General features: G+C 40.4%; 1 protein-coding gene across 2 annotated transcripts in view; it reads left to right on the top strand.

Moving 5' to 3' along the window:
- NUP54 (nucleoporin 54) overlaps positions 1 to 26,187 on the top strand; it is a 35,902-nt gene extending 9,715 nt beyond the window's left edge. For both annotated transcript variants that reach the window (XM_059385366.1, XM_059385371.1), the window contains 9 exons: positions 111 to 337; positions 2,372 to 2,559; positions 3,937 to 4,133; positions 5,445 to 5,499; positions 5,941 to 6,034; positions 18,405 to 18,512; positions 22,460 to 22,579; positions 23,271 to 23,381; positions 25,367 to 26,187. In XM_059385366.1, the coding sequence (XP_059241349.1) occupies positions 111 to 337; positions 2,372 to 2,559; positions 3,937 to 4,133; positions 5,445 to 5,499; positions 5,941 to 6,034; positions 18,405 to 18,512; positions 22,460 to 22,579; positions 23,271 to 23,381; positions 25,367 to 25,495 (1,229 nt within the window). In that variant the 3' untranslated portion in view covers positions 25,496 to 26,187. The remainder of the gene's footprint in view (positions 1 to 110; positions 338 to 2,371; positions 2,560 to 3,936; positions 4,134 to 5,444; positions 5,500 to 5,940; positions 6,035 to 18,404; positions 18,513 to 22,459; positions 22,580 to 23,270; positions 23,382 to 25,366) is intronic.
- Positions 26,188 to 26,891: the final 704 nt, after the last annotated feature.

Here is a 26,891-nt window from a genome sequence, read left to right as displayed (position 1 = left end):
TTAGGATGAGGACATTGGGGGGAAGGGACATTATTCTGCCTACTATACCTAGGGTCTGAATTGATTGATTATTTTTTTTTTGAAATACTAATTATGGGGTACATTTCTAGCATTAGGTGGTCTCTTCAGTCAACCCACACAAGCTCCTACACAGTCCAACCAACTGATAAATACTGCAAGTGCTCTTTCTGCTCCAACGCTATTAGGAGATGAGAGGGATGCTATTTTAGCAAAATGGAATCAACTACAGGCCTTTTGGGGAACAGGAAAAGGATATTTCAACAATAACATTCCACCAGTGGAGTTCACACAAGAAAATCCCTTTTGCCGATTTAAGGTATTAGTATTTCTTTTGATCCTCCCTTGAAGAGTGTGTGTAAGAGAGAATGTGATATTTGGATTAAAATAATATGAAGAAAACAGTTGCTTTGTCTTTAGTACTTTTTGAATATGGTACAATTACACTTGTGTTTTAAGGATGCAGAAGTTATTAAGGTGAAGTGCTTTCTTACATACATGTGATTGAAGGTGACCAGAGTATGAATGAAGGGAAAGGGATGATCAGAATGTAATTTAAAATTGAGGAAAACACGTTAGAAGCAGGGTGGTCTACTTGGCATCTGTGAAGTAGGGACCCAAAACTAGAATTTAGTGAGAATCATCTAACACTTTCCCGGAATGTGTACTCTGGCCAGCAGAGTACTGGCTAGACAGGTTGTATGTTCTATTTGGCAGGTATCATTCTGTTGTCACTATTATAGCTGGATGCTAAAGCCATTAAAACAGTATAATCTTTTTCTTCCTGATTCCATGCCTACCCAACAACCTTCTCCTTTGAATTCGACTTCTCAGAGATTGTTTGGTTAGCCAGTGAGAGTATTTAGGTCAACTCGATGGCATATTTTTCATAAATAATATATTGCAATCCAGTTTGTACTCCAGCCACTTTTTTTGAAAGACGTGTTTACAGGTTTTCGTAGAGAACGTGCACGTGTGCGGCGTAAGGGGCAGATGGAGAGAATCCCAAGCAGATTCTCAAGAGAATCTTAATCTTGAATTCTTCAAGAGAATCCCAAGCAGATTCAAAGGACTGTGAAGCCTGATTTGGGGCTTGATCCCACAACCCTAAGATCCTGACCTGAGCCAAAACCAAGAGTCAGGCCGTTATTCAACTGAGCCACATAGGCACCCCAGCCACTTTTCAGTGGCACAAAAAGAAAACAAAACCAAACTACTTTTTATTGCCTGTGTCTGTAATCAGTACGTATGTAAGCCTGTGTGTGGGGCTGCGAGCCTGAGGGCCAGACCCTTCTCAACGTGGTTGAACGACAGAAAGTGACCAGCTTCTCTTACTAAAACATGTTATCACTCTAACAAAAGGAATTTTTAAGTGTATATAATTGGAATTTTAATACTTTTGTGTAATGACTAAGAGCTATATAGTGGACATAGATTGGATATAACTTTTTTTAAGTTGATATATAACATACATATGGTAAAATGAGAACTAGTCTAGAGTGAATTTAAATTCTTTTTTTAGAAGTTGGATTATGGGACTCCTGGGTAGCTCAGTTAGTTAAGTATCTGCCTCTTGATTTTGGCTCAGGTCATGGTCTTAGAGTCATGGGATCCAGCCCTGCAGAGGGCTCTTCACTCAGCGGGCAGTCTGCTGGAGAGTCTGTCGCACTCTCCTTACTCCTCCCACACAAATAAATCTTTTTAAAAAGTCGCATTATAAGTGGTGACAAAAGAAAAGGCTTCTATCTAAAAGAGTAATTCCTTAGGTATAATTTATCATATTTTATATGTTAAAAAGTAACATGCTTTATATAGTTTTATATGACATGAACCCATAAAACGATGTAGATATTCTTTATAGTGTTATACGTTTGATGGTGTTATTCTACTTTAAAAGTAGTTATATTTAGAAAAAACTATAGTAATCATATCTTCGCTCTATCTAAAACTTAGCTTAGGATTCCATAAGTCAATATAGTAAAATAAATTAGGCCTCGGTCCATGACTTTTGTGGTCATTTTTATAATGACATGCAGAATTGTTTCATCAGAGTTCAGAAACACCCAACAGTAATGACTATCAAACTTTTTTAGAAGGGAAGGCTATTTGGTTACTCTGTTGAAGAGGAAATTCTAGTTTCACTCTAAGTTTATATTATTCTTGGGTAAAATAGTTTCTCTTTATCCTTGTGTGATGACCTAGGGCACAGAGTGGTGGCAAGAATAATTATTTCCTTCATTAGCAGCCATTAAACCATTTTCCCTGTTTTAGCAGATACTTAACGTATTAATATTAAACATCTGATGTAAAATCTGTACATAGTTTTGATATTGTTTGTTTTGTCATTCTACAGGCAGTAGGATATAGTTGTATGCCCAATAATAAAGATGAAGATGGGCTGGTGGTTTTAGTTTTCAACAAAAAAGAAACAGATATTCGAAGCCAACAACAGCAGTTGGTAGAATCATTGCATAAAGTTTTGGGAGGAAACCAGACCCTTACTGTAAATGTAGAGGGTATTAAAACATTGCCAGATGATCAGTAAGTATACATTAAATGTACTACTTATTTCTGTGCCCCTTGGTCCAAAGAGAGGGAGCCAACAGCGTTTTTGCTGATAAAGCACAAATTAAATCTTTGAGCAGAATATTATTACTCAGCTAGTTATTATTCAGTATTTATAACAACATTTGTTTAAAAGCTTTTTTGCTTAATCTTGGGAGTTACTTTTTTTTTTTTTTTTTAAGATTTTATTTACTTATTAGATAGAGAGAGACCACAAGTAGACAGAGCAGCAGGCAGAGGAAGAGGGAGAAGCAGACTCTGCTGAACAGCCTCTCTGCTGAGCATGGTCCCAGAGCCTTGGGCTCGATCCCAAGGACCATGACCTGAGCCGAAGGCTGCCGCTTAACCAACTGAGCCACCCAGGTGCCCCCGGAGTTACTTTTATTTTATATATATTTATGTATCTATCTGTCTGTCAGAGGTGGGAGGAGCAGGGCAAGGGGGTGGGAGAACCTTGTAGGCTCTACACCCAGTGCAGAGGCCAAGTGATCTCACAACCCTGAGATCATGACCTGAACTGAAATCAAGAGTTGGACATTTAAACCAACTGAGCCACCCAGGTGCCCCTTAATCTTGGGAGTTCTTAACTTACCGGATACTAATGATTACTTAGGTTTTTCGTTTAGAAACAGGAAGAAATGTTAATCATGGCTGTGTGTGCAAATCAAAGGCCACAAAGATGTTATTAGAAGTTTTAATTGATAACTGTGCATACTCATTCATGGAGAAATATGACTCATTTACTTCTTATGTCTTCTGTATAATTTTCATACTTAGTGGTAAAAACATTTACTTTGGGATATGTTGGGTTAGAAGAATTTTTTTTTTTTAAGATTTTATTTATTTATTTGACAGAGATCACAAGTAGGCAGAGAGGCAGGGAGAGAGGGGGGGACTCAGGCTCCCCCCCTGAGCAGAGAGCTCGATGCAGGGCTCGATCCCAGGACCCTGAGATCATGACCTGAGCTTAAAGCAGAGGCTTAACCCACTGGGCCACCCAGGTGCCCCTAGAAGAATTAGTGAACTATAATAACTGAGATCAGGTAACTTCAACAGAATCTCCAAAGTACTTCTCAATTCTGGAAAAGATAGTAACATTTACATAGGACTTTGCAGTGAAGCAAACCTTTTATAAGTATCATATGTCTCATTTTAACTATCATTTAAGTTGATGTACAAGTGAACATAACATTAAGTAAGGATTCCTTATTTTCCAAGATTTAAGAAAATATTTTCTCTTCTAAAACGATTTCTGAATTCTGCTAGTACCTTTCGAAAATCGCATGCTACATTGATACTGAGTTGTAGCTGTGAGTTTTGTGCTGTTTTATGACTTGGTTGTTTGTCTCCCAGGACAGAAGTCGTCATCTATGTTGTTGAGCGTTCTCCAAATGGTACTTCTAGAAGAGTTCCAGCTACAACACTATACGCCCATTTTGAACAAACGAATATAAAAACACAGTTGCAGCAACTTGGAGTAACCCTTTCTATGACTAGAACTGAACTTTCTCCTGCGCAAATCAAACAACTCTTACAGAATCCTCCTGCTGGTACGTTTGTAGTCACAGATTTGAGAAAATGAAAGATTTAGAGATAAAAATGCTTCCCCTATTTTGGGAGGTATTAGTTGGTTATTAATAAAACCAGTGTCTATCATGTCTTCTAATTCGGGACAAAGTTTTAAATGTTTTCATTGTATTAATTCATTTAGCTTTTGTATTTTATAGTTAATATGCTTGTTAGAAATGTTGGGAAATGACAAACTAAAGAGAAATAATCCATAATCCATTTACCCCAAGGTAATTTACTTTTAATATTTTTATTTTCTTCTAACTTGGGCTGAGAATTCAAGTAGAACCTAAATAAGTGTTCTCACCAAAAAAGATGCTGTAGACGGCATAACTAGGTTGACTGTATTACAGATCCAGTTAATCTCCTGTCCACAGAAATAGCTACTGCTAATAATTTATTAGTCCTTTACCTGTGATTTTAATACAGCATATGTACATGTAAGTCCTTTAAAACAAAAAAGGATTCTGCACTGTACATCTACTGCGACTTGCCTTTTCAGTTGTAGTATATCGTGGCCCTTCCCGTCGCATACCAGTACACACTGGTAAATATTCTTTTTAAAAATCTACATGGAATACCACAGATGTACCTTATTTCACTTCACTTCTATGTCATTTCCACTTTTTCATCATTATAAACTATGCAACAGTTAAACAGCCTTGTAAATATAATAGCTCTCTGGTAATGAAATTTGAGTCAAGATTATGTATATTTTATGTATTGTTAGTTACTGCCAGGTTGCTCTCCAAAGAAAGTCGTATACACACTGTGAAAGAAACATGTTCTTTTTCTCGTATTTTTCTTTTTAAATATTTTCTCATTTTGATCTATTTTTGCCAGCAATGAGATTATCACTTTTTTAATTTTGCCATTCTGATTGCAAAAATCACTTACTTTCATTAGCATTTCCTGATTTCTAATCATTTGAGCATCTTTAAATATGGTTCTATATTAGCTGTGGTTCTATCTTTTGTGAATTAACATTTCATGTCCTTTGCCCATTTTCTATTAGATATTTTTGTTTTCCTTCTGATTTATAGGCGCTTTTTCTGTTTTTTGAAGGTTAATCTATTATCCTATAGGTTGTAGATACTTCCTTTCAGTCTACAATGTTTTTCAAAGCTTATCCTAACAAAAATTTTCATTTTTGTAATTGTCATACTGAATAGTCATTTTTCATTATAGCTTCTGGATTTTTTAAAATCTCATTTTAGGAAGGCCTTTCCCATACAAATACTATAAAAACAGAGAATAGTTTCTTTCAGAAAAACGATTTCCCCTTTTTGTAGGTGTCGATCCTATTATCTGGGAACAAGCGAAGGTGGACAACCCGGATTCAGAAAAGTGAGTACGCCCTTGTCGTCTTCCCACGGACAGACTGATACTTGCTGGGGAATGTTGACGCCTGGCTGGTTCAGTCGGTAGAGCGTGGAACTCGTGGTTTCGGGATTGTAAGTTTAAGTCCCACGTTGGGCTGGGAGCCTACTTGTTGACTGACAAGGCTATACAGTATGGTGAAAACCTTGAATCTGAGTATCATTCCCCTAATTTTGCCTTTAAAAGTATAAATTTTGACTGAACTTTATTTCTTTATTTGTAAAGTAAGAAGGTTGAAAAAAATCTGTGATTTAACATTGTTGATTTCATAGTCATTGATCTGTCTTTGAACCCTAGAAATTTATTGTGAAATTACATGAATGTTATTACAAAAACCCTAATTTCTGGTACTTTGTAATAATAGTAAAAGGCTTAAGATCTGATAATTGACCACTTGGATTTCTTCAGGTTAATTCCTGTACCCATGGTGGGTTTCAAAGAACTTCTTCGAAGACTGAAGGTTCAAGACCAGATGACTAAGCAGCATCAGACCAGATTAGATGTAAGCATTTAGCTTCATTCTCTGCCTCTGGCAATAGTAAAAAAGATTATAGACACTTTTTACTGTGTGGATTACTATTATGTTTTAGAGTTAAATAATACAGAGTATGCTGTAAAATTAACAATTACAGTTTTGTGCAGCTGCTTAGTAGAGAGCCTCCAAAATCATGTAAATCTGATTTTGTATATTTTAACAAAGAATTTAGAATTGTTGGCTTATCATTGCTATTAGGCTGTTATAATCCTTTTGCAGCCGGGGAATGCATATTATTATTATTTTGGGGTGGGGGGGTACTTTTTAAATTTAAATTCAATTAGTTAACGTATAGTATATTATTAATTTCAGAGGTAGAGTTCAGCGATTCATCAGTTACATGTAACATCACGTGCCCTCCTTAATGCTCATCACCCAGTTACCCCATCCCCCCATGCACCACCCCTCCAGGAACAGTTTGTTCCATGTAGTTAAGAGTCTCTTATGGTTTTTCTCCCTCTCTGTTTTCATCTTACTTTATTTTTCCTGGGTTTGTTTCTTTCACTAACCAGAATCATGCTGTATGTATTGTCCTTTGATGTGCTTGTTCAAGATATTCTTAGCGTATGACACTCCTTTTATAACCCTTATATATTCAACAGAGTTAGTGTCACTATTTGGGGTGCTTCATTCTGTTGTTATAATTTTGCCCACTTTTGTGCACAGACTTGAGCACAGGGGCTGGAATTTGAGGAGAACAGTATCAGTTTGAGTCCCTGGCAGTCTGAGGTAAAGGCATGTTAACTTGGCATTGAGCACGTGGCAGGCTGTGCATGCTGACTTAGGCTGGAGGGCAGCTGGACTATGGATTTGGGGCTCACAGACCAATGGCATCCGTGTGTGATGGTGACGTGACTGGTTTGCCATTAACTTTTTCTGGGAAACTCTGTCTCTCTTTCTATTCTGAATGAAAGCCTTGCTGGATAGAGTGTTCTTGGCTCTAGATTTTTTCCTTTTAACACTTGGAATTTATCATGCTGCTCTCTTAAGGCCTGCAAAGTTTTTGCTGAAAAACCCACTCATAGCCATATGGGGTTTCCCTTGTATGTAACTGCTTTCCTTTCTCTTGCTGCTTTAAAAATTCTCTCTTTATCACTACTTTTGGCCATCTTATTTACTTTGTGTCTGGGTGCAGACCTCTTTGTGTTGGTTTTGTCGGGGGGCTCTCTGTGCCTCCTGGATCTGGATTTCTCTTTCCTTCCCTAGACTGAGGATTTTTTCAGCTCTTATTCCTTCAGACAAATCTGTCCCCTTTTCTTGCTCTTCTCCTTCCGGGATCTCTGTCATGCAACTGTCATGCTTGAGAGTGTTGCTGAGTCCCCTGGGTCTGTTCCATTCTGGGTGTTTTTTGCCCCTCTCATCTGCTCAGCCTGATTACTTTTCATTACTCTGTCTCCCAGGTGGCTGATGTGTTCTTCTGCTTCCTCTTGTTTGCTGTTTATTCCAGGTTGTCTGTTTTTAATTTCATCTAGTGAGTTCATTATCAGTAATTGGTTCTTTTTTATGTCTCATCTCTTGGTGGAGAGTCTCATGGAGGTCGTGCACTCTTTTCTCAATTTTAGCACGTGTCTTTATGAGCATTACTTTAAACTCGCTATCAGATTACTTATCTACATTTCGTTTAAGTCTCTTGCTTTGATTTTGTTCTACTCTTTGATTTAGGACATATTCCTCTGTCTACTCATTTTGTCTATTATTGTGTCTGTCTCTGTGTTAGGAAGTTCAGCTATGTCTCCTGCACTTGAAGGTAGTGACTTTATGAAAAGGTCCTGCACTGCAGTGTCCCCACCAGAAAATGGTGCATCAAGGGTGTCTCCTAAGTGTTTTGTTACGGGGGTGTCCTAACGTGGCGAGCTGTGTTTGCCTTCGGTACAGCCTGCACTGGCTTTCTGCCTGTTGTGGGCAGAGCCTGGTGCCTGTGGTGTTAGTGGGCCAGTCCAGGGTTGCCTTGGGCTCGAGTTGAGTCAGAGCAGGTGTTTGCCAGAGACGAAGTAGCACCAAACTGTAGGCACTTTTCCTGTGTTGTCCCCTGAGAAGCTTTTGTTGGTGGCTGGGGCCTGCAGTCAGACCAGCTGCCTGCCCTAGCCCACTACTGGACTCCTAGCCGGACTGGCTTGTGGTCATCTTCCCCTCTCCCTGGAGCAGGACTCGCTCTGGAGTGATGCCGGCCCTTGTCTGGGCTGCGTGCACACTGCCAGGCTTGTGGCACCGTGCAGTGGGTCTCCTCGCCTGGCCTTTTGTCTGGGTTGGGCTGTGGAGTCTGTCCTGCCAGTTTTCAGGTTGCTTTCTGGGTTATTTGTGCCGATGTGGGTGTTCTCTAGGCAGCCACACAGCAAGAGGTGAGCCCTGGGTCCTCCTACTCTGCTCTGCCATCTTCCCAGCAGCCTCTTGCATATTTTCTTAATTAAACACTTTTATTTATAAGGTCTTACCAAAGCAAAGGCTAAAGTTGTGATCCTTTTTTTTAAAAATTGTGTTAGTCACCATACCGTACATCATTAGTTTTTGATACAGTGTTCAAGATTCATTGTTTACGCATAACACCCAGTGCTTGATGCAATACGTGCCCTCCTTAATATCCGCCACCAGACTCACCCATCCCCCACCCCCCTCCCCTCTAAAACCCTCAGTTTGTTTCCGGGAGTCCACTCTCCCTTGTGGTTCGTCTCCCCCTCCGATTTCCCTCCCTCACTTTTCCTTTCCTTCTGATGTCTTCCATGTTATTCCTTATGTTCCACAAGTGAAACCATATGATAATTGACTCTCTCTGCTTGACTTACTTCATTCAGCATAATCTCCTCCAGTCCCATCTGTGTTGATGCAAAAGTTGAGTATTCATCCTGACTGCTGAGTAATATTCCATTGTATATATAGACCATATCTTCTTTATCTATTCGTCTGTTGAAGGGCGTCTTGGCTTTCCACAGTTTGGTGATTGTGGACATTGCTGCTATGAACATTGGGGTTCATATAGCCCTTCTTTTCACTACATCTGTATATTTGGGGTAAATATCCAGTAGTGCAATTGCCGGGTCATAGAGTAGTTCTATATTTAATTTTTTGTGGACACTCTACACTGCTTTCCAGAGTGGCTGCACCAACTTGATTCCCACCAACAAAGTAAGAGGGTTCCCCTTTCTCCACATCCTCTCCAACATTTATTGTTTCTTGCCTTGTTAATTTTTGCCATTCTAACTGGTGTAAATTGTATTTCCCTGATGGCTAATGACGAAGAACATTTTTTCATGTGTTTGCAAGCTATCTGTATGTCTTCATTGGAGAAGTGTCTGTTCATGTCTTCTGCCCATTTTTTGACTTGATTATCTGTTTTTTGGGTGTTAAGTTTGAGAAGTTCTTTATAGATCTTGTATATCAGCCCTTTGTAATGTCATTTGTGAATATCTTCTCCCATTCCGTGGGTTTCCTCTTTGTTTTTTTGTTCGTTTGTTTGTTTTTTAAAGATTTTATTTATTTATTTGACAGGCAGAAATCACAAGTAGGCAGAGAGAGAGAGAGGAGGAAGCAGGCTCCCCGTGGAGTGGAGAGCCCGATGTGGGGCTCGATCCCAGGACCCTGGAATCATGACCTGAGCTGAAGGCAGAGGCTTAACCCACTGAGCCACCCAGGAGCCCCTCCTCTTTGTTTTGTTGACTGTTTCCTTTGCTGTGCAGAAGCTTTTTTCTTGATGAAGTCCCAAAAGTTCATTTTCGCTTTTGTTTCCTTTGTCTTTGGAGATGGTGTTTTTGCAAAAAGTTGCTGTGGCCGATGTCAAAGAGGTTACTGCCTATGTTCCCCTCTAGGATTTTGATGGATTCCTATCTAATATTGAGGTCTTTCATCCATTTTGAGTTTATCTTTGTGTGTGGTGTAAGAGAATAGTCGAGTTTCATTCTTCTACACATAGTTTTCCCCGCATCAGTTATTGAAGAGACTTTTTTCCACTGGCTATTTTTACCTGCTTTGTCAAAGATTATTTGACCATAGAGTTGCGGGTCCATATCTGGACTCTACTCGGTTCCACTGGTCTGTGTGTCTGTTTTTGTGCCAGTACCATGCTGTCTTGGTGATCATAGCTTTGTAATAAAGGTTGAAATCAGGCAAGGTGATGGTCCTAACTTTTTGTTTTTCAACATTTCCTTGGCTATTCAGGGTATTTTCTGCTTCCATACAAATTTAGGATTATTCGTTCCAGCACTTTGAAAAATGCCGATGGTATTTGGATTGGGATGGCGTTGAAAGTATAGGTGGCTCTGGGCAGCGCAGACATTTAACAATGTTTATTCTCCCATGAGCATGGACTGTTTCCCCATCTCTTTTTGTCTTCTTAGTTTCTTTCATGAATGTTCTGCAGTTCCTCGAGTATAGATCCTTTACCTCTTCAGTTAGGTTTTTGGTGCTGTTGTAACCAGAATCAATTCTCTAATTTCCCTTTCTACAGTTTCATTGTTAGTGTATAAGCAGCTGATTTCTGTGCCTTGATTTTTATATCCTGCCACATTACTGAATTGCTGTGTGAGTCCTAGTAATTTGGGGGTGGAGACTTACGGGTTTTCCATATAGAGTGTCATGTCATCTGCAAAGAGAGAGAGTTTGACATACCTTTTATTTCTTTTTGTTGTCTGATTGCTGTTGCTAGGACTTCAGTACTATGTTGAACAAGAGTGGCGAGAGTGGGCATCCTTGTCGTGTTCCTGATCTCAGTGGGAAGACTGTCAGCTTTTCTCCATTGATAATGACATTCACTGTCGGTTTTTCATAGATGGATTTGGTGAAGTTGAAGAAAGTTCCCTCTGTCCCTAGACGCTAAAGCGTTTTAATCGGGAAAACATGCTGTACTTTGTCAGATGCTTTTCTGCATCAATTGAGAGGACCACGTGGTTCTTCTCTCTTCTCTTAGTGATTTGTTCTGTCATCTTGATTGATTTGCGACTGTTCAACTAACCTTGCATCCCAGGGATAAATCCCACCTGGTCATGATGGATAATCTTTTTAATGTACTGTTGGATCCTATTAGCTAGCATCTTGTTGAGAATCTTGGCATCCATATTCATCAGGGATATTGTCTGAAATTCTCCTTTTCGATGGGGTCTTTGTCTGGTCTGGGGAACAAGGTAATGCTGGCTTCATAGAAAGAGTCTGGAAGTTTTCCTTCTGTTTCTATTTTTTGAAACCGCTTCAGGAGAATAGGCATTCTCTCTTCTTTGAATGTTTGATAGAATTCCCCAGGGAATCCATCAGGTCCTGGGCTCTTGTTTTTTGGGAGGTTTTTGATCACTGCTTCTGTCTCATTACTAGTTATTGGTCTATTTAGGTTGTCAATTTCTTCTGTTTCAGTTTTGGAAGTTTATAGGTTTCCAGGAATGTATCCATTTCTTCTAGGTTGCTTAACTTATTACCATATAACTATTGATAATAATTGCTGATGATTGTTTCTATTTCCTTGGTGTTAGTCATGATCTCTCCCCTTTCATTCATAATTTTATTAGTTTGGGTCCTTTCTTTCTTCTTTTGGATTAGTCTGGCCCGTGGTTTATCGATCTTATTCTTTCAAAAAACTAGCTTCTAGTTTTGTTGATGTGTTCTACTATATCTCTGGTTTCTAATTCATTGATCTCTGCTTTAATCTTAATTATTTTCCTTCTTATGCATGGGGTAGGCTTAATTTATTGTTGATTCTGTAGTTCTTTAAGGTGTAAAGAGAGTTTGTGTATTCGGGATTTTTCTTTTTTCTTTTTTTTGAGTGAGGCTTGGCTGGCTCTGTATTTCCCCCTTAGGACAGCCTTTGCTACATCCCATAGGTTTTGGACCCATGTGTCCTCATTCCCATTGGTTTCCATGCATTGTTTAAGTTCTTCTTTGATTTCCTGGTTAATCCTAACATTCTTGAGCAGGATGGTCTTTAGCTTCTAAGTTTGTGAATTTCTTGCAGACTTTTTCTTGAGATTGAGTTCCAGTTTCAAAGCATTGTGGTCTGAGAATATGCAGGGAATAATCTCAGTATGTGGTCTATTCTGGAGAAAGTTCCATGTGTGCTCGAGAAAAATGAGTATTCTATTGTTTTAGGGTGGAATGTTCTGTATATATATGAGGTCCATCTGATCCAGTGTGTCCTTCAAAGCTCTTGTTTCTTTGTTGCTTTTCTGCTTCGATGGTCTTTCTGTTGCTGAGAGTGGTGTGTTAAGATCCCCTACATTTAATGCCTTCTTATCAGTATGTCTTTTTACTTAACAGTTGGTTTATGTAATTGGCTACTCCCATGTTGGGGCATAAATATTTACAGTTGTTAGATCTTGGTGGATAGACCCTTTAAGAATGATGTGGTGTCCTTCTCTATCTCTGATTACAGTCTTTAGCTTAAAATCTAATTTGTCTGATACGAGAATCACTACCCCAGCCTTCTTTTCAGGCCCGCTGGCATGAAAGATGCTTCTCCACCCCTTCACTTTAGTCTGGATGTATGCTTAGATTCAGAATGCTTCTCTTGTAGACAGCATATGGATGGGTCCTGTTTCATTATCCACAACCGGTGCCATTTTATGGGCCCATTTAAGCCATTCATGTTGGGAGTGATTATTGAAAGGTATGTTTTATTGTCATCCTGTTGCCTGTGAGGATCTTGTTTCTATGATTGTCTCTGTAAATTTCTGTTCTATATCACTCTTGGGGTCTTTCTTCTTTTATAGACGCCCCCCGCCTTAGTATTTCTGGTAGTGCCGGCTTGGTGGTCACATAATCTTTTAGTCTTTGCTGGTCTTGGAAGCTCTTTGTCTCTGCATCCATCCTGAACGTCAGCCTTGCCAGATAAAGTATTCTAGGCTGCATGTTCTTCTCATGTAGTGTCCTGAGTATGTCTTGCCAGCCCTTTCTGACTTGCCAGGTCTCTGTGGACACGTCTGATGTTATTCTGATGCTCCCTCCTCTGTACATAAAGAATCTCTTCCCCCAGCTTCCCTTAAGACAGTTTCTCTAAATTTAAGATTCACGAATTTCACGATCACATGTCTGGAGGTCTTTCTATCCTCGTTGATCTTGGAGGTGTCTTCTCTGTCTCTAGGCCAGGAGCAACGCCTGGTGTGTTTTTCAATCAGTCCTGCTTGGGTGGAGTGGCCCTGCCCAGGAAGGGGCCGGGCTCCGTGGGATTCGGGCTTTTGCTCTCTGGGGGTTTTTGTTCTCTGGCAGTTCTTCTGCCTTTTCAGAGGGTGAGAGCAAAGTAAAAACGGTCCGCACCCAGACCTCCGCCTCAGAGAGAAGCCACAGTTTGCTTCTCTCTGCAAACTCCTTTCAACACCGCAGCCTCCCACAGGCGGCGCACACCCCCAGCCCCCGTCTCAGCGGCCGCCCGAGAACCCCCTTGTCTCTACTCCCATGCCACCAAAACCACGAGCCGTACTGGTCCCGGTGAGCCTGGTCTTGGGGCCTGCCAGTTCCCAGGACCGCTGACTCTAGCCCATGCCAGGTGCGCGCAGCCCGGGCGAAGGTGGAGGCAGGGGAGGTGGCTCTGGTGGTCGCGGCAGCCGCCAGCCGCAGGGACCACTGACTGGAGCCCGGGCCGCTCGTTCGGGTGCGAGCAGACGCGGCTGCGGCCGTCCTTTGACCATGGGCTTCGGTCTGTGCGTGCGGCTGCCCCGTCTCAACAGTTGTCCCTGAAATCCCTGGCGTTCTGTTTGAGCGCTGTGATCAGGCCCTTCCCACTTGCGGCCGCCAGTCTCCCAAGTTATTGCTGGTCCCCAAGCGCAGGCATTTCCGCACTGGGGTCTTACCAGTGGCTCACTTCTCCGGCGGTTCCCCTCCTGTGCACCCTCCCGTAGCGGTCTGCACACTCCGGCTCCTCTGTCGCTCTCCGCCCGTCGTCCTCTGGCCTGCAGAGATCCGGAAGTGTGAGCTCTGCACGTCAGGCTGATGTCACGGCGTTCCGAGCGCGCTGGTTAGGTACCTAGCTCCGTTCGGGGAACCCGCTGAAACAGGGTCTCCTGCTCCTCTGCCATCTGGCCTCTCCTCCCAGTCGTGATTCTTTTGGTTGGCAGAGAATTGGAGATTAATGAAGCACTTGAATCATTGAGTGCTGAAATCTAGCTAATATCTTACTAAGTAGATTTTATAATCAAATACTTAGAGGTACTTAGCGGTTACCTCCAACTCTCTTATGTGGAATTCCTGATAACATACTCATTGAGACGGGAGTGAAAAGTGCACCGCTTTACAAAGCAGCGCTTTTCACAGTCAGCGGGCTCTGATAGAGGTTCTCTCGTGGGGGCGCCTGGGGGCGCAGCAGGTTCAGCCTCTGCCTTCGGCTCAGGTCATGGTCTCGGTCCTGGGATCGAACCCTGCGTCAGGCTCTCTGCTCAGCGGGGAGTCTGCTTCCCCCTCTTCCTCTGCTTGCTCCTCTGCCTACTTGTGATCTCTCTTTCTCTGTGTCAAATAAAATCTTAAAAAAAAAAGTTCTCTCATTTACATTGACCCAGTGTCTGCTTTGGTATAATTTACACCCGTTCTCTCTGGCACTGATTGGTAGGTAATCACTGTGCTTCCTGTGATAGCCTTATACATATTTGAACGTTGTGATCATTTCTTCCTTTTTTTATTCTCTTCTCTGGCTATAAATTTAAACATGGCTTTTCATGTGACATGATTTCCAGAGCCTTCATTATCTTTGGGCTGGACACATTGGGTTTATCATCATCATTTTTAAAATGAGTTGCCACGGTACTATAAATTGGTATGACCACAGTTCTTCAAAGAAAGCCCAAAGAAGTTGTTACCTCTGGTTTTTCGTCTTAGTAGAGGTTTGTCAATTTTGTTGATCTCATCAGAGAACCAAGTATTTGGTCTCATTAATTTTTCTCTAGTATTCTGCTTATTAATTCATTTCTCTTTTTAACTATTTTCATCTGCTTGCTTTGGGTTTATTTTTCTCTTTTTCTGGTTCCTTTAAGTAGCAGTTTAGGTTATTAATTTGAGACCTTTTTCCTAGTAAAGCATTTAATGCTAATAATTTCCTTCTCAGCACTGCTTTAAATTCCACAGAATCTGATGTTATATTTTCATCTCTGATACATTAAAATTATTTCCTAATTTCACTTGAGAGTGCTATCTTAGTTTTTTTGGCTAATAGATTGTTTCATTTCCACGTTTGGAGATTTTCCTTTTACTTTTGTTGATTTCTAGCCTAGTTCTTTTATGGTCAGAGAACTTTGTATGATTTCAGTTGTTTTAAGGTTTTTAACCCACATCCCTTTGAAAAGAATGTAGATAATGATGTTCTTGGCTGGAGTTTTCTGTTAGTGAGATCTGGTTGGTAGATTGTTCAAGGTCTTTGTTTTTGTTGATTTTTCTTTTTACTAGTTCTATTTTGAGAGAATTGGGAGTCTCCAGCTACAGTTGTGGATTTGTCTTTTTCTTTCAATTCTGTCAGTTTTTGCTTCATGTATTCTGACAATATGTTGTTTCCTCTTTTCTGCCTTCATTTGGTTTTTTTGGACACTTTTTAGCATTCTGTTTTAATTTACTGTCCTTTCAACAATTTTGTTTTGATGGCCGGAGGGCATCTCTCAGCAGGTGTGGGGGTGGTGTTTCGTCGCCAGGGCACATTTGGCACCGTCTAGGGACTTGTTTGGTTGGTAGAACTGGGGGGAGTGCTACAGGTGTCTGTTGAGTAGAGCCAAGGATGCTGATGCACATCCTGGTGTGTAGGGAGCTGGGCCTCTGCAGTGGTTGTCTGGCCCAGATTAATCCAGTAGTTCCCCCTGATGCACGGTGTCCCTCTCCGTGGTTTCAGTTACCCACGGTCAACCATGCTCTGGAAGCAGATGATTCTTCTGATGAATCATCAGAAGGACAACAGTAGCCTAATGCTGTGTCACAGTGTCTCTGTCACTCACTTCATCTTTCCGGGTAGGCATTTTATCACCTCCCATCATCGTAAGAACAGTGGTGAGTACAGTACAATAAGTATTTTGAGAGATCACATTCATGTAACTTTTACTACAGTATAATTGTTCTAGTTTATTAATTTCTTAATGTGCCTAACTTATAAATGAGGCTCTATCATATGTATGTCTGTACGTGTAGGAGGGAACATAGTAAATATATAGGGCTTGGTACTCTCCATGGTTTCAGGCATCCATTGGGGGTTGTAAAAACATAACCCTCAGGGATGAGGAAGGGCTGCCACAGTACTGGAGTTGAGGAAACCTTCTCTAGATAACACTGTATCGCCCGCGTCAGTGCTAATACAGGCTTTTCTCGGAGCTGTCAGCTTGATGCTCGCTTCTCAGTTTCGGGCTTTGTTGTAACCTGAGTGGGGTATGCCAGAGGTGGGGGCCCTGGTCACTCACTACCCAGTCAGTGGTACCTCAGATCCCTCTCTTCTTCCCCAGGCCTCTTGCCACTCTTTCTTTCTCAGAGTCCTCAAATCATCGCCCGTGCATTCTGTTCAAGTTTGAAAGCTGTGTTCCGTAGGAGAGACAGAGTGCCATATACTTGAGTCCATCTTGTCCAAAATCAAAATTAATTCCTGTCTTTTGCTAGTTTTTCTGTTGCATTTAACTTTTCTTTACTGAATTTGAGGAGTTCACCATTACTCTGGATTTTAATCTCTACTCTGATTCTATTCAGATTTCTCCTAGTTTCTCGGGGGTATAGCTCAGTGGTAGAGCATTTGACTGCAGATTTCTCCTAGTTTCTCAACTCTTCCAACTCTGCAGTGTCCTGAGTTGAACAGAAAACTTGAGCGCAATAATACTCGCTAGTGTCTTGCCCTGTTTGCTTGGGAATCTGCTCAAGGAATCATTCTTTACCCCAAGAGCTAAGAGTCTCCTACATTTTTTTTTTCCCTAATATTTTAGAGTTTAACCTTCCACATTTGGGTCTTTTGTCCTCATGGGTTTCAAGTTTACACAATAAGTAGTATGAACCCAAGTTTATTTTTCTTAAATGGGTCAGATGTTCCAGTGTCCTCCATAAAGAACATCCAGTGTTATTTTCCCCCAATGATTTATCAAAGCATTTAACCAGTCAGGTCACCATATGTAAATATGTAAGAGTGTGTGTGTGTGTGTGTGTGTGTGATGTATTCTGTTCTTTAATTAGTTTCACTTTTTTTTTTTTACTCTGGCTTTAGTAGTGTATTTCAGTGTGTGGTAGAGTGAACCTCTGATTTTTTTCTTTGTCAGAGTTGTTGCATCTTTATGGATCTTTACTGTTCTATAATAGTCTTGGAATCAGTTTGTCGAAATGCTAGCGTTTTGGTTGGGATTGCATTAAACATGTTGTCTGTAGAGAATTGAATCTTAATAAATTATTCCATCATGAACATGTTAACGTTTCTTTACTCACTGAGGTACTGTCCATTGAAACAGTTTTAAGTACTTTCTTTAAAAACCTTGTACGTTCTTTCTGGGGTTAATTCCTAGATTGTTTTAGTGTTTGTGAATAAATACTGAATGGTAACATTTCTATTTTTTCTTAGTTATTACTGGTTGAGAAAACCACTATATTCTTTTGTGTCTGGAAGCCGCCAACTTTTCAAAACTGGGGTGGGGGGAGAGCCTGAAATACATAGTATAAAACATGGCTACCTACTTTTGTTCCTTCAGCATGACCTGTCACTGGGAAGTTCCCTTAAAAGGTGACCTGTCCAGGTGTACATACTAAAATATGTCTTGCACAATCTTCTTACCCTCTTTCTTAAAACCTCTTAATATAAGTCAGTGCCATAGAATGATTGATCATGATAGGAACAATTATGGATTAATTCAGGTTGGGTAGCTTTAATGAAATGAGATTTAGCTCCCATCTGTAAGGTTAAGACTTCATAAGGCAGAACAGTATGATTTCAAGCCAGGCAAAGAGCAAATCCAAGACACAGAGGCATGAAAGTGTATTTGGTTGTGTGATTACGATCTTTTCTTTTCCCTTACGCTTGATCACTCCCTCTTAAGTATTTTGTAACAGCTCAGACTGGACTCTACCATACTTTCCAAAGTTAGTGGAAATTTAGTGGTCTATTAAGGCCACTCCTGGATGTCACTTTATAGCTGTTAACGTTTTCCATTCATGGGCTGGTTGTTAATATTACTACAGATTCCTTATTTCGGAAGTATATGTTTTATTTTTCTGTATGCTTTGTCTCCTCACTAAATTTCCTAGAGCTCCTAAGAAACCTTTGAATGCTACTTTTTAATTTTCAGATTCACAAAGGGGAAGAAATATAAAGCAGATTTAAAGAGTTTATATTTTGAGAGATGACTCTGTCTCATTTTAGAATTAGATTTTGCATATAGATAACCCTGATATTTGTGATGTCTCTACTTACCTTCAAAACTTTTTAAAAAAATAGATCATATCTGAAGATATCAGTGAATTACAGAAGAATCAAACTACAACTATGGCCAAAATTGCACAATATAAGAGGAAACTCATGGACCTTTCCCACAGAACCTTACAGGTAGTACTTTGCAAATTTTTTTTGAACATTTTTAAGACTGTATGTGAGACCATGCTTAATAGAGAATTATTTTGGAATAGAGAAAAACATAGTGAAAGGAAGTAATAGTAATTTGAAAATGAAAAGTACTGATCTTTTCTCAGTAAAACTTGGGCAGTGGAGGAGAGGTCTCACAGGAGTGAGTGAAGAAAGCAAATAAATTCTAAAATTCACATTTTGGGGCACCTGGGTGGCTCAGTGGGTTAAAGCCTCTGCCTTCGGCTCAGGTCATGATCTCAGGGTCCTGGGATTGAGCCCCACATCGGGCTCTCTGCTCAGCAGGGAGCCTGCTTCCTCCTCTCTCTGCCTGCCTCTCTGTCTACTTGTGATTTCTTTCTTTCTCTCTGTCAAATAAATAAAATCTTAAAAATAAATAATAAAATAAAATTCACATTTTATTGAGAGGGTAGAAATAAATCGTCTTGGTGCAAAGAAAGCCTGTATCAGATCACTAATGTTTTCATAAAAGTAGTAGGAAAAACACTCAATTTTCAGTGCTAGAAAGGGGAGTATAACCATTAATGAAAAAAGAGGATGAAAAACAATAATAGAACTTCAAAATTAGCAAAAGGGAATAAAAGCATGAGCATCAGCAAAAATTGAAATTGTAAACTATCATGAAGACAGAAACATTGCCTACCAGAATCAGTGCAATACAGGAAGAACTGTAGGCAGAATAAAATTTATAGTCTTTAAGCCTTCATTTAAAAATACAAATGCAAAAATAAGGAAGCTAGTCCTCACAAAGTTAGACATCGAGAGAGGCTAGTAAGAGAGAAACAAAGATGTGAAATGAGTGAAACCAGAAGTTAATCATAGTACAGAAAATAAATTGAAAGCTGTATCTTTGAAAAGATCTTTTAAAATAGCTAAATATTTTATGAGTCTGAAGAAGGAAAAGAAGAATTAGCAGTGAGAAAAGAAACATTACTATAGATAACACAGAACAGAATGAGAAGATACTACATTGTAATTCACGGCAACAAATTTGGGAGCTAGAGAAAATCGCTAAATTTTGCTGATTTCAATTTTGCTAAAAACTCATCAGCAGAGACACAAACATCTTAAATAGATTGTAGAAACAATTGAGAAACTTACTAAATACCAACCCTGGAAAAATACCAAGGCCAGATAGTTTGATTGCTGAACTCTAACCACTAAAGCGCTAATTCCGAAGTTGTAGGAAAAATACATAAACCATCTCCTCATTTTTTAAAATAACTTTGAGATAAAATTCACCAGCCATACAATACACCCTTTTAAAGCATACAGTTTAGTGGGTTTTAGTATATTTAGCCTGTGCATCATTGTTACAATCGATTTCTGAAATTTTCATTGCCCTAAGAAGAAACTCCATCCCTGCTGGCAGTCACTTCCCATTTCATCCAGAACTCCCAGCCCTAGGCAGCCGCTTCCTGTCGCTACGGATTTGCCTGTTCTGGACACGTCATGTGAATGGAACAGGAGATGTACGATCTTTTGTGACTGGCTGCTTTCATGTAGCATAATGTTTTCAAGGTTCATCTGTGTTGTAGTATGTCATACTACATAAAAATATACCATATTTTTAATCTGTTCATCAATTGATGAACATTTTGGTTGTTTCCCCTGTTTGGTTATTATGAATGTTGCTGTTGAAATTTGTGTACAAATGTTTGTGTGAATGTATGCTTTCATTTTTTGTGGGCCCATAAGCCTACCATTGGAATTACTTGATCATGTGGTAACTCTTTAACATTTTGAAGAACTGCTAAAAACTGTTTTCCAGAGCAGCCAGGCTATTTTACATCTGGTTTTGGTACCCCAAAATAAAAATCTAGTAACAGATATGTCTAATAAATACACAAATTTTGCTGAGTGAAAGCAGCCAGATTTAAAGGCTATATATGACATGATTCTGTTTTTATGGTGTCATGCAAAAAGCAAAACTAGAGACGGATAACAGATCCATCGTTGCTAGGGCGGGGAGGGAGGGAGAGGAGTAACTCCAAGGAGGTGAGGGAAAGGTTCTGTGTCTTGACTGGGGCCATGGTAACATGACTTTATCAAGATTCCTAGTAACTGTACACCTCAAGTGGGTGGATTTTGTTCTATGTGGATTAGACCTCAGTAAATCTAACCTAAAACAACAGAAGTGCAGTAGTTTTAAATGAAATAGAAGCAAAATGATTCCAACTACTAATCAAATCCTATAAGAATATACTGTGACTGAGTGAGGTTTATTTCAGGAATGTGGGGTTGGTTTTATAACAGGAAATCAGCATATAATTTATCATGATCAACACATTAAAGAAGAAAATATGAAAAAGACTGTTAGCACCAATTCAAAGAAAGCACTAAAATCACATTTCAGAAACTATTATTATTGTGTTATCTTGGAGGTTTTCATAAAAATATAAAGGTAAGTAACTAACATAAACATTGGATTTTCTTTTTGCTAATGACATGATTGTGTATCAGGAAAACTCAGGGAAAAAGACAGTATGGTAAGATGGCTAGATACAAGGTAAAGGTACAAAAACCAAAATTCCTTTTTACTGCTAGTGGAAATAGGAAAATATTCCATTTACTATGATGAAAAAATTATACTTAGGAATAAATTTATGAGGAAAGTAAAAAATGTGAAATAAAGTCTTTACAAATAGACATATAAACCTCTTAGGTGCGACTTACTGTTCATTTTATAAGATTAAAAAATACAACTTTTAAAGCCCTAATTAAAATCTTTCAGTTCGTAAAGAATAGGTTTTGGCAATAGCTTTTGGCTAAACAAAATAGTGAAAGGGACTTGTCAGATTTTAGAACCCGTTTTAAAGGTTTTGTAACAAATCAGTGTGGGATTGGCATAGGATTGGACAAAAAAGATCAATAGATGCCAGTATAACGTAACATTTAGTATGACAAGTGGTGATATTTCAGTTCCGTAGGTTTATGTAATAAATAAGGCTAGAGTAACTGGCCCTGTAGGGAAGAAACAGACTGTGTGTTTTACCACAGACAAAAACGAGTGGATGAGAGAGATTGAACTCTAAGAAGTTTATGACGCTACATGTACAGCCCTAGGGACTGGAGAGATTTTTGGCCAGAAAGCCAGGAACTATAAAACCAAATTAGCTACATAATTAGAAAATTTTCTGTAGCAAAAGGTGCCAGAGCCATTTGTCAATGGTCGTGTGACAGATACCAGAAAAAACGGAATTTGCAGTTGGCACTAATTATTCATACTATACAAAGAGATACTTCAGTTTTGGCCAAAAAACCCAAGTGAAATATGGGCAAAGAATGTGTAAAGGCAGTTCACAGAAGAGCAAATGCAAAGTAGTTCTTCACTATTAAAAGATGTTTCTTTAATTTTCAGGAAAGGGCAGATTATAGAAAAAACGTGGGCTCCATTTATACTTGTTTGGGGAAAATTTAAACAACTTACTGCTGATTGGAATGTGGGGAAAGGGCTACTTTCATGTGGCCTAGGAATCTAAATTGCTTGTGAAACAATTTAGCTTCTGTTAGACTAAAAACATGCTTTTAAACCCAGCAGTTTCATTCTTGGGGGTGGGTGGGTCTATATAAGCAAATCTATAGATATAAAAATATTTATAATATCAAAACTAGAGACAACATATATATGTCTCAGTAAGAGAAATAACTAAATTAGCTATTGGTCATTGATGCATGAAAAATTATGCAGGCATTAACAACAAATTAGAGGCATGTATCAGTATACTAAAGCAGACCACCAAGTAAAGATGCGCAAACCTGATTGAAATCTTGAACTGTGAAGATTCCTGCTATATTGTGAGTGTTTTGTTGAGCTGGTTTCTTTCAGCAACTGACTGCAATAAAATTACTTGCATGACTAAAGAGAACCATGATTCTGTTGGTATTGCTGGTGGCTTTTCTTCACACAGGTCCTGATCAAACAGGAAATCCAGAGAAAGAGCGGGTACGCCATCCAGGCGGACGAGGAGCAGTTGCGAGTTCAGCTGGACACAATTCAGTGTGAACTGAACGCACCCACCCAGTTTAAGGTAGGCATTTGTGAGCCCATAAAGCTAGAATCTAGCCCATAAAGCTAGAATTCCATAAAGAGGAATTTTGGGGCGCCTGGGTGGCTCAGTGGGTTAAAGCCTCTGCCTTCGGCTCAGGTCATGATCCCAGGGTTCTGGGATCAAGCCCAGCGTCAGGCTCTCTGCTGAACAGGGAGCCTGCTTCCTCCTCTCTCTCTGCCTGTCTCTCTGCCTACTTGTGATCTTTCAAATAAATAAATTAAAAATCTTTAAAAAAAAAAAAAAAGAAAAGGAATTTTATATAGTGGTAATTATTAAAATATTCTGTCATCTTTAGTCAAACTTCCTTACTAAAGTAGATTCTTAATGTTGGCTTTGGCCTGTGTTAGTGTTAACGTAATCGTGTTAGTAACAGAGGGAGAATGAGACAACTTACTAGAGTGGTACCATCCTGTTCAGAAAAGAAGATTCTCTTGGGCTGCCTGGGTGACTCAGTCAGATGCCCAGCTCTGGATTTTCAGCTTATGATCTCAGGGTCCTGCAGCCGAGCCCCGCGGCAGGCGCCCTGCTCGGTGGGGGGTCTCCCTGACGCTCTCCCTCTCCTGCAACACCCTCCCCAACACACGGGCACACACACACTCTCAAAGAGATCTTAAAACCACCAACAAAACCTGTGGTTAGCAGTTGTAATTGGATTTGGTCTTATGTTTAGGGCCGACTAAATGAACTGATGTCCCAAATCAGGATGCAGAATCATTTTGGCGCAGTCAAATCTGAGGAGAGGTACTACATAGATGCAGATCTGCTCCGAGAAATCAAGCAGGTAAGTGCACCCGCGCCTTTTAGAAAGGGGAAGTCACTTCACATCCGTCAGGCTCGCTGCCGCCCGAAGGAGAAACACAAGTGTTGACAAAGATGGGACGGAAATACAGCCCTCGCGCGCCGCTGGTGGTGATGTCAAACGGTGTGACTGCTGTGGGAAAGGTTTTCAAAAAATTAAGCCTCTGCGGACCGTATGATCGCGCAGTTCTGCTTCTGCATGTCCCCCTGGAGGAGCCGAGAGCCGGGACCGCGACGCTGCGCTCCTGTGTTCCTGGCGGTCCCCGCAGCCACAGTGTGGAGGGACCGGGTGTCCACAGAGCGATGAATAAGCCAGATACAGTGTATGTACCTTGTAGGAGATCCCTCAGCCTTAAGAGCAGAGGAAATTCTGACACCCCCTGCAACATGGATGAATCCTGAAAATGTGAGGGCAAGTGAAATAAGTCAGTTTAAAAGGACACATTGCAGGATACCTAGTGCAGCTCCCGGTAGAATGGCGGTCGCCAGGGGCCGGCGGCGAGGGAGTGAGGAACGCGTATTTATGAGGTACAGATTTATTTGGGAAGAGGAAAGTTCTAGAGGTAGAGTTTTATATAATGTGCATAAACTTAATGCTGCTGAACTGTATACTTTGAAGAATGGTTAAAATGGATATTTCCATGTTTTTTATATTTTATAATAAAAGATGAATTCAGTTAGTAGAGGCAGAAAGTTCCCTAGACCCTCGTATTTCAGTGGTAGGTGGTGGCGGCAGCGGCGGCAGCACTTGAGAAGACATTAGCTTCTGCATCCGCTCAGTCCTTCCTCTGTACCTGCTTCACCTACACTTCATTTAAGGTCGGTGATTTGTATGTACGTTGAAGTCTGGGAAGTAAGTGCTCTGTGTCCTGGATTCCCAGCTTGTACGCCACAGAAATTGTGACTAGGTCCAGTTACGGATCCTCTCAGCCCTCAGGGGACCTAGGTAAAGGCTGGGGTGGCCACAAACCGCTCCATTTTTAGGCTCATTTGGTTTGAAAATTTGGGGAAAGTACTGCTCTAGCTTTATTTTCTCCAGTATAAATACAGTCCGTGATTATTTTTCATTAAATCAAATTATATCTAAAGATAGAAAAATGGTAAATTTTATAGAACATACGGAGTGGGACTGTTGGCAGGGCCCGGAGGATTTTCGATAGTTAAAATTGTCATCCACAAATCCCGTTTTATTATGTGCTTTGGAATGGATATTGTCATTTGATACAGCTAAAGGCCAGTTTGGGCCCTGGATTCTTGGGAACTTAGGTACAGACACACTTGATTATATCCCATCGTAAGTATCTACAGGAAAATTAGCGGAGAATGACTTCAGGCTGTTGAGGTAAAGAACTGTACTGAAGAGTCTAGGCAGTATCTGGAGTAACGGAAGCACCTAGCGGAAACCACAAAAAGCAGTGTTTGTTTTGGGATTAAGTCACATCTCATCACCTAGCTGAGGAAGTTAACCAGGTTTCTTAACCTGCATCTCAGCTGTTTTATCTGCAGCACCAAAGGGTGCCTGAAGGAATGTTAAGTAACTTATTTAGTAACCGCGAGGCTCTAAGAACTGTCTTAACACCTGGATACCTGCAGTTGTCAGCAGCTGTGGGTACCACTGCCTTCACGTACTGGATACTCGAAACCGGAAAACTCCGTTTACAGAGCGAGGAGTGTGCCAGTCATCCGTGTTTGGGTACCTTCTTGCATTCAGATTTAATATAAAATCTGCGTCTTCTGTAAAATTTCTGTTGCGGATAGTCATGTGATCTTGTTTTTCACAGCGCGTTTGTCTAGATCATAGAAGTGTGGTCGCAGAAGACGGAGGGCGGCTGTTGGGGCGCGTGTGCGCTGGGAGCGGCCGTTTTAGGGCTGTATTGCCAGTAAAAGAATGGGAAAAAGTCCTTATTCCTGTGGGCAACTTGCAGCTTAATAGATTACTACATTAATCTATTTCTAAATTTCTTCTAGCATTTAAAACAACAACAGGAAGGCCTCAGCCACCTGATCAGCATCATAAAAGATGACTTAGAAGACATCAAGTTGGTAGAACACGGATTGAACGAAACCATCCACATCCGAGGTGGGGGCTTTAGCTGACACTGCACCGAGCTCCGCTAGCGGCTTGTGAAACTCTCCTCTGCTACGTCAGACCGTCCTTAGGGATGAGACTGACCTCACGGAGGGGAGAAAGGAAAACCGTCCTCTCCTGGCTTGTGAGGAGGTTACTGCTGATTGAGGTCTGAAGTGACACCGCTTCACAGCTCTTCAGAGAGCCTCTGGCAGATTTACGCCTGAAAGCTGTGCTCCGCTATAAAAGAGAAGTACGTGATCACTGAAGAGAAGTACTGTTGTGCATTTTGACAACAGCATTGTTCTTAAAACTAATCAGTGTTTAATGATCATTTTCCATTGAGCCTTTACTCTGCTTTCCATAGCAAGTAGATACAAAACACCTGCTTTGCCCATGACATAAACTACACAACCACGTGGCTGTTGGAGCTTTGTACTTCAGAATGTAAATGTGCATCCGTTTTATATGTTTGTGCATTCACCCGTGGGGGGGGTAAAGGAAATGGAAGAGTATTTAATGATTAATGTGGGGTTTTTTTTCATTCTATAAAGAGTTGAAAATATATTTTTATATTATTTTACTTGAAATTTACAGAACACATTTAAGTGATTAGGATATAGCAAAATTACATTTTATCATTTTTGCAACTTTTTTTGGTTTTTTTTAGGCCTTTTTATTTCTAAAGATGAAAACGGAAATAAATTCTTGATCATAATCACTTTTATGTAATTCTGTCTGATGCTTTATTTGGCTATGGGAGAGTAACCATGTCTTCACAAGTATTCAATCATCACAATTCAAGAATTTCAGTCTTTCCTTGAGTCTGATTTTTCCCACCTAAGGAAAATGTATCCATGCTGACATATTTTGACTAGGTTATGGCAGACAAAACATTTCAGGTGTCACCTACGGTAAAGAATTCCCTATCGTTAGTATTTGAAAACTCTGGAAAATCTGAATTAGACATCATGTGAAAGAGATTTTTTAACAGTCCGGTAATTTTGAACAGTTCTGACGACAGACTTCCCCCTGGCCTGTTGACCAGGTTGTAACGCTCTAACTTTTGTTGTAATGCTCTGACTTCGCACTGGCTTGTAGCGAGAAGTGTTTTGAGAAGCAGGCCCGTGAGGAGCGGTAGATCCCCAGAGCTCATCCTGTCCGAGCCCCCTGAACAGATTGACCAGAGTTGTCCAGTTGCAAACCAGGAGACTGGGAATTTTTAAAAATGATTCTGATTCTGAGCTGCTGAAAGTTTGCAGCCACTTTTGCCGAGCTGTTGGCGTGCAGACCTGCGGACCCTCCTCCGTCGTACCTTCCTGCTCACTTCGTTGCCATTCCAGCAAGCTCTTCCCTGGTGTTTTCTCCTTGGCCCAGAAAACAGCCAATCTCACTCTTCTCTTCCGTGTAGCGGAGTAGAGGAGG

Source organism: Mustela nigripes, chromosome 1, assembly GCF_022355385.1.
Source record: "Mustela nigripes isolate SB6536 chromosome 1, MUSNIG.SB6536, whole genome shotgun sequence".
In the NCBI taxonomy this organism is placed as follows: domain Eukaryota; kingdom Metazoa; phylum Chordata; class Mammalia; order Carnivora; family Mustelidae; genus Mustela; species Mustela nigripes.
Note: the sequence above shows the minus strand (reverse complement) of the source record. Positions and strands in the feature narration are given on the sequence as shown.